This window comes from Salvelinus sp. IW2-2015, linkage group LG28, assembly GCF_002910315.2.
Source record: "Salvelinus sp. IW2-2015 linkage group LG28, ASM291031v2, whole genome shotgun sequence".
Lineage (NCBI taxonomy): Eukaryota > Metazoa > Chordata > Actinopteri > Salmoniformes > Salmonidae > Salvelinus > Salvelinus sp. IW2-2015.
Genome location: NC_036868.1, coordinates 5,299,373 through 5,311,958, shown reverse-complemented (window position 1 = coordinate 5,311,958; position 12,586 = coordinate 5,299,373). Strand labels below are relative to the sequence as shown.

At 42.3% G+C, this 12,586-nt stretch overlaps 1 protein-coding gene across 4 annotated transcripts in view; it reads right to left on the bottom strand.

Annotated features, from left to right (window-relative positions):
- Positions 1-4,901: 4,901 nt before the first annotated feature.
- LOC111953996 (grainyhead-like protein 1 homolog) overlaps positions 4,902-12,586 on the bottom strand; it is a 21,426-nt gene continuing 13,741 nt past the window's right edge. For 2 of the 4 annotated variants that reach the window (XM_023973465.2, XM_023973466.2), the window contains exons 13-15: positions 8,514-8,599; positions 8,072-8,136; positions 4,902-7,851 (exon numbers count right to left, since the gene is read on the bottom strand). In XM_023973465.2, coding sequence (XP_023829233.1) covers positions 7,737-7,851; positions 8,072-8,136; positions 8,514-8,599 — 266 coding nt within the window. In that variant the 3' untranslated portion in view covers positions 4,902-7,736. Of the gene's footprint in view, positions 7,852-8,062; positions 8,137-8,513; positions 8,600-11,573; positions 11,711-12,586 lie in introns of those variants that run through there. The other 2 variants (XM_070435936.1, XR_011474387.1) reach the window with 2 other exon arrangements.

The window sequence follows — 12,586 nt, the reverse complement described above, 5'->3', positions numbered from 1 at the left end:
GCGGCCCTTGCAGCGTAAGGGGAACAACTACTTCAGAGTTACGTCACCCGATTGAAACGCTATTAGCGCGCACCACCGCTAACTAGCTAGCCATTTCAGATCGGTTACACTCACCCCCCATTTGACCTCCTTCTTTTCCGCAGCAACCAGTGATCCAGGTCACGGCACCAAATGTAACAGTATAGCTTCCGTCCCTCTCCTCGCCCCAACCTGGGCTNTAGCTTCCGTCCCTCTCCTCGCCCCAACCTGGGCTCGAACCAGGGACCCTCTGCACACATCAACTACAGTCACTCACGAAGCATCGTTACCCATCGCGCCACAAAAGCCACGGCCCTTGCAGAGCAAGGGGAACAACTACTTCAGGTCTCAGAGCGAGTTACGTCACCCGATTGAAACGCTATTAGCGCGCACCACCGCTAACTAGATAGCCATTTCACATCGGTTACACCTATAAGAACATCCAACAGTCAAAGGTATATGAAATACAAATGGTATAGAGAGAAATAGTCCTATAATTCCTATAATAACTACAACCTAAAACTTCTTACCTGGGAATATTGAAGACTCATGTTAAAAGGAACCACCAGCTTTCATATGTTCTCATGTTCTGTGCAAGGAACTTAAACGTTAGCTTTCTTACATGGCACATATTGCACTTTTACTTTCTTCTCCAACACTTTGTTTTTGCATTATTTAAACCAAATTGAACATGTTTCATTATTTATTTGAGGCTAAATTGATTTGATTGATGTATTATATTAAGTTAAAATAAAAGTGTTCATTCAGTATTGTTGTAATTGACATTATTACTAATAAATAAAAACATGTTTAAATTTTTTTCAATTTTATTTTATATCGGCCGATTAAATCGGTATCGGCTTTTTTGGTCCTTCAATAATCGGTATCGGCATTGAAAAATCATAATCGGTCGACCTCTAATCCCTACAGTGAAGCATGGTGGTGGCAGCATCATGCTGTGGGAATGGTTTTCAGCGGCAGGGACTGGGAGACTAGTCAGGATCGAGGCAAAGATGAACGGAGCAAAGTACAGAGAGATCCTTGATGAAAACCTGCTCCATAGCGCTCAGGTCATCAGACTGGAGCGAAGGTTCACCTTCCAACAGGACAACAACCCTAAGCACACAGCCAAGACAATGGAGGAGTGGCTTCGGGACAAGTCTCTGAATGTCCTTGAGTGGCCCAGCCAGGACTTGAACCCGATCGAACATCTCCGGAGAGACCTGAAAATAGCTGTTCAGCAACGCTCCCCATCCAACCTGACAGAGCTTGAGAGGATCTGCAGAGAAGAATGGGAGAAACTCCCCAAATACAGGTGTGCCAAGCTTGTAGCCTCATACCCAAGAAGACTCAATGCTGTAATCGCTGCTAAAGGTGCTTCAACAAAGTACTGAGTAAAGGGTCTGAATACTTATGTAAATATTATATTTCAGTTTTTAATTTTTAATAAATTAGCAAACATGTCATTATGGGGTATTGTGTGTAGATTGATGAGGGGAAAAAACGATTTAATCAATTTTAGAATAAGGCTGTAGCGTAACAAAATGTGGAAAAAGTCAAGRGGTCTGAATACTTTCCAAAGGCATTGTGTGTGTGTGTGTGTGTGTACAGCATATCTCCCTATATAGTCCCTATGGGCCTTGCTCAAAAGTAGTACACTATATAGGGAATAGGGTTCCATTCAGGACAGAACATATATTTTTTATGTGTGGGATGCAGCCTACTGATACCCAAATGATTAAGAGACTCCAGAAAATAAACGTTTTAGGTTGTCAATAAATTGGTTAGCAGTAAGCACAGGGGCTATGCAGCGTGGGTGGGTGTGAGACGAGAGAGGATGCTAGGAGCTCTGGGCAACAGATGTGATGTCCCCCAGGGACACTGAACAAACAGTGGTGGGCTCACCGACCAAGGCAGAACTCTCTCTCTCTCACACACACACACAGGGAAATGAGCGCCACTTCAGTGCACCTCACTAACAGAGGTGCACTAACACTAACAGTGTGTTGAGGTGGGTGGGATTCTGGAATGTTGGGAGGGCTTGACTCAAGCACTGAGATGTAACATGCTTGCTGTATTGCGTACTGTCCACACTCCCTCTCACCCTAAACTCCCTTAGTGGAAGTGTATGTAAGAGAGGAAGATGCTTCCAGTATCATCTCTGTTGAGTCCTGGGGCGAAATATCTCTGGTTAAAAATGTAACCACGGTAAACAATTACTCAGCACTCCGAGAATGTATCTAACACCCTCACATTTTTTCTTTGTCTGAACCCTGCAGGCAGGCAGCATTCTGACTGCCAGTTAGACCATGCAGCTAACAATCGACACCGTCAGGAGAGTTGGGCCCGAGCTAAGACCTACAAGGACTTGCTAAATCTCACCAGGGTGAATGTGGCCCACGCCCCTGGGGTGAAGAGAGGGCAAAGATTGGCTCAGACTGCAAAGGACAATTGATGCACCCAAATGGCACCCTATTCTCTATAGGCCCTGGTATAAAGTAGTGCACTAAATAGGGATTAGAATACCATTTGAGACTGCACATGGACAAGTATTTAGTATTTTATTAGGATCCAATAAAGGCTGCCTCACTCTGCTGTACCGCACCACTCTCAGCACATAGGCTAGGCCTACAGTACATCCTGTTTGTCAGACTCATTTAACACAGAACAACTACAGTTGAAGTCCGGAAGTTTACATACACCTTAGCCAAATCCATTTAAACTCAGTTTCTCACAATTCCTGACATTTAATCCCAGTAAAAATTCTCTGTCTTAGGTCAGTTACGATCACCACTTTATTTTAAGAATGTGAAATAATAGTAGAGATTTATTTCAGCTTTTATTTTATTTCTTTCATAACATTCCCAGTGGGCCAGAAGTTTACATACACTCAATTAGTATTTGGTAGCATTGCCTTTAAATTGTTTAACTTGGGTCAAATGTTTCAGGTAGCCTTCCACAAGCTTCCCACAATAAGTTGGATGAATTTTGGCCCATTCCTCCTGACAGAGCTGGTGTAACGGAGTCAGGTTTGTAGGCCTCCTTGCTCGCACACTTTTTCAGTTCTGCCCACAAATTTTCTAGGGGATTGAGGTCAGGGCTTTGTGATGGCCACTCCAATACCTTGATTTTGTTGTCCTTAAGCCATTTTGCCACAACTTTGGAAGTATGCTTGGAGTCATTGTCCATTTGGAAGACCCATTTGCGACCAAGCTTTAACTTCCTGACTGATGTCTTGAGATGTTGCTTCAATATATCCACATCATTTTCCTTCCTCATGATAAAAATTCCCTGTCTTAGTTCAGTTAGGATCACCGTTTTATTTTAAGAATGTGAAATGTCAGAATAATAGTAGAGAGAACGATTTATTTCACATAATTTTCCTTCCTCACGATGCCATCTATTTTGTGAAGTGCACCAGTCCCTCCTGCAGCAAAGCACCCCCACAACATGATGCTGCCACCCCCGTGCTTCACGGTTGGGATGGTGTTCTTCGGGTTGCAAGCCTCCCCCTTTTCCTCCAAACATAACAATGGTCATTATGGCTAAACGGTTCTATTTTTGTTTCATCAGATGAGAGGACATTTCTCCAAAAAGTACAATCTTTGTCCCCATGTGCAGTTGCAAACCGTAATCTGTCTTTTTTATGGCGGTTTTGAAGCAGTGGCTTCTTCCTTAATGGAGCGGCCTTTTAGGTTATGTCGATATAGGACTCGTTTTACTGTGGATATAGATACTTTTGTACCGATTTCCTCCAGCATCTTCACAAGGTCCTTTGCTGTTGTTCTGGATTGATTTGCACTTTTCGCACCAAAGTACGTTCATCTCTAGGATACAGAACGCATCTCCTTCCTGAGCGGTATGACAGCTGTGTGGGCCATGTTGTTTATACTTGCGTACCATTGTTTGTACAGATGAACGTGGTACCTTCAGGCGTTTGGAAATTGCTCCCAAGGATGACCCAGACTTGTGAAGGTCTACAATTTCTTTTTCTGAGGTCTTGGCTGATTTCGTTTGATTTTCCCATGATGTCAAGCAAAGAGCACTGAGTTTGAAGGTAGGCCTTGAACTACATCCACAGGTACACCTCCAATTGACTCAAATGATGTCACTTAGCCTATCAGAAGCTTCTAAAGCCATGACATCATTTTCTGGAATTTTTTAAGTTGTTTAAAGGCACAGTCAATTTAGTGTATGTAAACTTCTGACCCACTGGAATTGTGGTACAGTGAATTATAAGTGAAATAATCTCTGTAAACAATAGTTGTAAAAAATGACCTGTGTCATGCACAAAGTAGATCCTAAAAGTCCTAACCGACTTGCCATAACTATAGTTTGTTAACAAKAAATTTGTGGAGTGGTTAAAAACGAGTTTTAATGACTCCAACCTAAGTGTATGTAAACTTCCGACTTCAACTGTAGCTGTACAACATATTTCACAATGGTTGTGAATGTGATATAATTTAACGGATATTTTTGTGACACAATAGTTTTTAATCACAAAAATTATCACAAAACTATTTTACCGTCTCCAAAGCACTTATCATTATTTTTTAGAAAATCTCTGTTGTATCACAAACGTTGTGCCAAAAATTGTACATCAGTTGTACAACGTGCCTAAGTGTCTTTAGAAGCCAGACTGCATGATGTTCAGGACTAAAAGAGCTGTGAGAAAGATAGTTCTCAGGCAGATTTTATTTTACTTTCTCAATCTAGAGGGCTATAAAACACTCTCTGATGTGGTTCTGTTCCTTTTATAGTGTACTACTTTTGATCAGAGCCCTAATCACCAAATCTGCACAATCTCTGCTTCATGCCTCGTTGATGCAACTCGGTTCTCCTACAAAACACACAATGTCCAAATAAATGCATAGTCTGAAGAATGACTTTTAACAAATTTAATAACCACTGTGGGTAAGCTTCTGCTGACAGGACTGACTCCAAATTGAAACATTAACACACTTTCTAACCCCAACCCTCATTTCCTGTTGCAAAGAAATATTCACATTCGGTCATCTCAAAACATGGTGTTGCCACCTAAAAATCTACATTCAGACACACACAAAATGGCACAAAATGTTCAAAATGTAAATATAAATACATAGCTATATTATTTCATTCATATCCCTTTTTTCATGATTTAAACTTACTAAAAATAAAATCATCACATAAAGAGTTAATAAATATAAAAAGTACTGACAGAAATAGCCAGTCACCGCATCATGTTTTACATATCTTTGAAACATACAGTATCAGTCAAAAGTTTGGACACACCTACTCATTCAAGGGTTTTTCTTTATTTTTATTATTTTCTACATTGTAGAATAATAGTGAAGACAGAAAAACTATGAAATATCACATATGGAATCATGTAGTAACCAAAAAAGTGTTAAACAAGTCAAAATATGTTTTATATTTTAGATTCTCCAAAGTAGCTTTTCCAACAGTCTTGAAGGAGTTCCCACGTATGCTGAGCACTTGTTCGCTGCTTTTCCTTCATTATGCGGTCCAATTCATCCCAAACCATTTCAATTGGGTTGAGGTCGGGTGATTGCACAGGCCAGGTTATCTGATGCAGCACTCCATAACTCTCCTTCTTGGTCAAATTGGCCTTAAAGCCTGGAGGTGTGTTTTGGGTGATTGTCCTGTTGAAAAGCAAATGATAGTCCCACTAAGCGCAAACCAGAGGGGTGGCGAATCGCTGCAGAATGCTGTGGTAGACATGCTGGTTAAGTGTGCCTTGAATTCTAAATAAATCACAGATAGTGTCACCAGCAAAGCACCCCCACACCATCACACCTCCTCCTCCTTCACCGTGGGAACCACACATGCGGAGATCATCCGTTCACCTACTCTGCGTCTCACAAAGACACGGCAGATGGAACCAAAAATCTCAAATTTGAACTCATCGGACCAAAGGACAGATTTCCACCGGCCTAATGTCCATTGCTCGTGTTTCTTGGCCCATGCAAGTCTCTTCTTCTTATTGTTGTCCTGGTAGTGGTTTCTTTCTAGCAATTTGACCATGAAGGCCTGATTCACGCAGTCTTCTCTAAACAGTTGATGTTGAGATGTCTGTTACTTGAACTCTGTGAAACATTTGGGCTGCAATTTCTGAGGCTGGTAACTCTAATGAGCTTATCCTCTGCAGCAAAGGTAACTCTGTGTCTCCCTTTCCTGTGGCGGTCCTCATGAGAGCAAGTTTCATCATAGCGCTTGATAGTTTTTGCGACTGCACTTGAAGAAACTTCTTGACATTTTACTTCATGTCTTAAAGTAATGATGGACTGTCGTTTCTCTTTGCTTATTTGAACTGTTCTTGCCATAATATGGAGTTGGTCTTTTACCAAATAGGGCTATCTTCTGCAGTGGCAGTTCTAGACCATTTCAACTGGGGGGGCCAAGCTGGGGCCAGTTGTACTGTTAGAGGGGCCAGTTACATTAGATGTTATTGTTGTCATCATTTTCTTCACTGCATTGCAGGCATTTGCAGGCAAAAGACCATGTTCATAATCATCATCGTTGCCACTGTCTAATAACGGATGTAAAAAAAGAACGATAGCAAAAATTTGTTATGTAAAAATAATTTCATACTCCACATTTAGAGTGGCCACAAGGGGGTCCAAAATTGTTGTCACAGGGGCACTGCCCCCACCCCCCCAGAACCACCACTGACCTTCTGTATACCAGCCCTACCTTGCCACAACACAACTGATTGGCTCAAACGCATTAAGAAGGAAAGAAATTCCACAAATTAACTTTTAACAAGGCACACCTGTTAAATGAAATGCATTCCAGGTGACTACCTCATGAAGCTGGTTGAGAGAATGCCAAGAGTGTGCAAAGCTGTCATCAAGGCAAAGGGTGGCTACTTTGAAGAATCTCAAATATAAAATATATTTTTATTTGTTTAACACTTTTTGGTTACTACATGATTCCATATGTGTTATTTCATAGTTTTGATGTATTCACTACTATTCTACAATGTAGAAAATAGTAAAAATAAAGAAAAACCCTGGAATGAGTAGATGTGTCCAAACGTTTGACTGGTACTGTACTTCAAAATAATACATAATACGTTAACTGGCATTCTGAAGGCATCGCTGCCGTCTTGTCTGTATATATAGCAAAAAGTAGTTGATCAAAAACTACACATTAAAAAAAACTTCTAAAAAGTAGGAAAATATCATTGGCCGTTACACAATATTGTTTCCAAATGGTCCTCATCATAGTTTCATCTTGTACCATAGCTACAGTGACTGCCAAAAAGCCCCAGTAGTAGTGTGTGACTTCCATCATCTGCTTGAGAAGCAATCAATCAGTCACATTTTATGTGAAAATACTTAAATGTATTTTTCTTGCCAGCGAGCAAGGTAGCCATTTTGTGCAACCAACCACACCAGAAATGGCCTCATAGACACTGGCGCAGCAGAAAGGCAGAACTCATGAAAATATCTTGTTTTCCTTGTAGAAGTCTGTTACAGTTGTGTAAACAGGTGACTAATCCTACGGTTGTGTCCCTCCTCAGCTGCCGGGGTCAACATGTGTTCCACCTCTAAGGGTCTCCCCCTGGAGGTCCATGACAACAGACTCCACTCCCCCTGACCAGGGTTGTGTTCATATTCACTAGGTAGAAAAAGGACCAAATAAGAAACGCTCATTTTCATTTTCCGTTGCAAAAAGTTTTGTGCCCTGATGAATACTTCCCTTGTCCGGGCTCAGATCTCAGTCAGTGTCAGCAGCATTTCCCCCCCCACCTCTTCCATGTTGATCTGGAAGGCATCCTCGTTGGAGTAATGCTTGATGATGTTATCGTCCATATGGACTAAGATTCTACAGAACAGGAGAGGTGATTTACTTATCTTCAGAGTGTTGTTTACTCTATAAACAAGTTACAGATTATTTACTTTGGAATGCGTTCCAAATGGCACCCTTTTCCATAGTGCACTACTTTTGACAGGGCCCATAGGGCTCTGGTCAAAAGTAGTGCACTACATAGGAAATAGGGTGCAATTTGAGATGAACACTTTAATCCCAGTGACACCAGTCTTACCCTTTTTTGCACCTCTTGTAGACTTTCCCCATTCTTTCAAGCGGCAGCTCGTATTTATCGGTTACCTAGAGATGTGATGGAAAAAAATGGGAAACCCCCTATGTGAACTGGGTACAAACAGGCCTTAGACAATACAATACATTCCATTGAATGTCACTGTGGATGCCTGTGTGCATTCTCTGACAAGTGACTACTTCCTGACGGTCACAAACAGGAAACAAATCCCTCTTCCTGTGACACTGGGTCTGTGTCCCAAATTACACCYTATTCCCCATAGTGCACTACTTTTGACCAGTGCCGAGGATGCATTTTACACACACAGCTATATCTGCTAAGCTATTATTGAACTTTGCCTGTTGAAATGTTATCCTAAGTTATGTACACACACTTAGGCATCAAAAAATACATTTTGAGCAAAATAGAACACAACAAATGTACTCACAGCCTCCAGTAGTCCTGCCAGAGTGGGCGTCTTCAGCATCAGAGCATCAAACACCTCCTCTGTCTCCTTACGGACATAAAGCAGCACTAGAGGAATGTAGTGCGAGGAAACAAACTATCAGATACCACACCAAAAGATACCACACCAACCCCCACAGTTTAGAGGAGAGGTAGTCAGATACCACACCAACCCCCACAGTGTAGAGGTAGTCAGATACCACACCAACTCCCACAGTGTAGAGGAAATCAGATACCACACCAACCCCCACAGTGTAGAGAAGAGGTAGTCAGATACCACACCAACCCCCACAGTGTAGAGGAGAGGTAGTCAGATACCACACCAACCCCCACATTGTAGAGGAGAGGTAGTCAGATACCACACCAACCCCCACATTGTAGAGGAGAGGTAGTCAGATACCACACCAACCCCCACAGTTTAGGGGAGAGTTAGATGTTCGCATGCATATCAAGAAGCTGATTAAACAGCATGATCATTACATAGGTGGCACCTTGTGCTGGGGACAATAAAAGTTCACTAAAATGTGCAGTTGTGTCACACAACACAATGCCACCAGATGTCTTCAAGTTTTAAGCGCGTGCAACTGGCATACTGACTGACGGAATGTCACCAGAGCTATTGCCAGAGAATAAATGTTAATTTCTTCTACCATAAGCCGCCTCCAACCTTGTTTTAGAGAATTTGGCGGAACGTCAAACCGGCCTCATAACCACAGACCACATGTATGGCGTCGTGTTCACGAGCAGTTGCTGATGTCAACCCTTGTGAAACAGAGTGCCCATGATGGCGGCGGGGTTATGGTATGGGCAGAACACTGAAGATAACAAACGACAACACAATTTGTCATATTTATCAATGGAAATTTGAATGCACAGACGATATCGTGAGCAACCCCCCACAGTTTCGGGGAGATGTCATAGATGTCTCGCATGCATATCAAAGAAGCTGAATTAAACGGCAATGCCATTACATACAGTTGAAGTCGGAAGTTTACATACACTTAGTGTTGGAGTCATTGAAAACTCGTTTTTCAACCCACTCCACAATTTTTTGTAACAATCTATAGTTTTGGCAGTCGGTTTAGGACATCTACTTGTGTGCAGACACTAGTCATTTTTCCAACAATGTTTAACAGAACAGCGATATTTCACTGTCATCACAAACTTGGGTCAGAAGTTTACATCACTAAGTTGGACTGTGCCTTTAAAACAGCTTGGAAAATCAGAAATGGATGTCATGGTCTTTAGAAGCTTCTTAGGCTAAGTGACATCCTTTGAGTCCATGGAGGTGTACCTGTGGATGTATTGTCAAAGGCCTATCTCAACTCAGTGCCTCTTTGCTTGACATCACTGGAAATCAAAAGAAATCAGCCAAGACCTCCAAAATCTGGTTCATCCTTGGAGCAATTCACAATGCCTTGAAGGTACCACGTTCATCTTAACAACAATAGTACGCAAGTAATAAACACCATGGCCACGCCAGCCATAGCATTACTGCCAGGAAGAAGACGCGTTCTGTCTCATAGAGATGAATGTACTCATTGGTGCGAAAAGTGCAAATCAATTTCAGAAGCACAGCAAAGGACGTGTGAAGATGGCTGGAGGAAACGGTACAAAGTATCTATTCACAGTAAAAAAACGAGTCCTATATCAAACAAACTGAAAGGCCGCTCAGCAAGGAAGAAGCCACTGCCTCCAAAACCGCATTAGCGAAAGAAGCAGACTTAGTCTTTGCAACTGCGACATGGGCGACACGAATCATACTGTGGAGAAATGTCCTTCTCTGGTCTGATGAAACAAAAATTAGAACTGTTGGCCATAATGACCTCGTTATGTTTGGAGGAAAAAGGGGGCCATGCTTGCAATGCCGAAGAACACCATTCCCAACCGTGAAGCACGGGGGTGGCAGCATCATGTTGTGGGGTTGCTTTGCTGCAGGAGGGACTGGTGCACTTCACAAAATAGATTGCATCATGAGGAAGGAACATTATGTGGATATATTGAAGCAACATCTCAAGACATCAGTCAGGAAGTTAACGCTTGGTCGCAAATGGGTCTTCCAAATGGACAATGACCCCAAGCATATTTCCAAAGTTGTGGCAAAATGGCTTAAGGACAACAAAGTCAAGGTATTGGAGTGGCCAACACAAAGCCCTGACCTCAATCCGTTAGACAATTTTTGGGCAGAACTGAAAAAGTGTGCGAGCAAGGAGGCCTACAAACCTGACTCAGTTACACCAGCTCTGTCAGGAGGAATGGGACAAAATTCAGCCAACTTATTGTGGGAAGCTTGTGGAAGGCTACCCGAAACATTTGACCCAAGTTAAACAATTTAAAAAGGCAATGCTACCAAATACTAATTGAGTGTATGTAAACTTCTGACCCACTGGGAATGTGATGAAAGAAATAAAAGCTGAAATAAATAATTCTCTCTACTATTATTCTGACATTTCACATTTTTTAAATAAAGTGGTGATCCTAACTGACCTAAAACAGGGATTTTTTACTTGGGAATTGTGAGAATTGTGAGAAACTGAGTTTAAATGGATTTGGCTAAGGTGTATGCAAACTTCCGATTTCAACTGTAGCTGCACCCTTTACTGGGGACAATAAAAGGCCACTCTAAAATGTGCAGTTGTGTCACACAACACAATGCCACAAATGTCTCAAGTTAAGGGAGCGTGAAAATGGCAAGCTGAGTTTAGTAATGTCCACCAGAGCTGTTGCCAGATAATTTAATGATAATTTCTCTACCATAAGCTCTACCAATGTCGTTTTAGAGAATTTGGCAGTACATCCATCCGGCCTCACAACCGCAGACAACGTGTAACCACGCCAGCCCAGGCTTCTTCACCTGTGGGATTGTCTGAGACCAGCCACCCGGACAGATGATGAAACTGTGGGTTTGCACAACCAAAGAATTTCTGCACAAACTGTCAGAAACCGTCTCAGGGAAGCTCATCTGCATACTTGTCGTCCTCATCAGGGTCTTGACCTGACTGCAGTTGGGTGTCGTAACCGACTTCAGTGGGAAAATGTTTACCTCCGATGGCCTCTGGCACGCTGGAGAAGTGTGGATGGAAGACCTGTGGGCGTCGTGTGGGCGAGCGGTTTGCTGATGTCAACGTTGTGAACAGTGCCCCATGGTGGCAGTGGGGTTATGGTATGGGCAGGCATAAGCTATGGACAACAAACACAATATAATTTTTTCGATGGCAATTTGAATGCACAAGGATCCTGAGGCATTGTCATGCCATTCATCCGCCACCATCACTTCATGTTTCAGCATGATAATCCATAACCCCATATCACAAGGATCTGTAAGCAATTCCTGGAAGCTGAAAATGTCCCAGTTCTTCCATGGCCTGCATACTCACCAGACATGTCAGCCATTGAGCATGTTTGGGATGCTCTGGATCACATGTACGACAGCGTGTTCCAGCTCCCGCCAATATCCAGCAACTTCGCACAGTCATTGAAGAGGACTGGGACAACATTCCACAGGCTCAAATAAACAGCCTGATCAACTATATGCAAAGGAGATGTCGCGCTGCATGAGGCAAATGGTGGTCACACCAGATACTGGCTGGTTTTCTGATCCACACACCAACTTTTTTGTTGTTGAGGTATCTGTATTCCCAGTCGTGTGAAACCCCTATATTAGGGCCTAATGACTGATGTAGTTATATGAACTGTAAATCAGTGAAATCTTAGAAATTGGTGCATGTTGCATTTTAGATTTTTTTTTTTWWATGTAAAATTGGGCRATTAAGATCTCCTCGGCAAAAACGTAAAAATGTACGACAGTTTTCTTGATTTATCTTAGATTAATTCAGACTATTTTGAAGAAGTGTATACTGAATACGGAGTCTCAAAATTGTTAAAGCGAAAGTCTTTAGAGGGTATATGTGAGGACAATCGTTCGGTTTGCCTAGCCGAGTTCGACTAGGTGCCTACCAAAGCCTTTAGTCAGATACTACCACATCAACCCGGTCAGATACTACCACACCAACCCGGTCAGATACTACCACACCAACCCGGTCAGATACTACCACA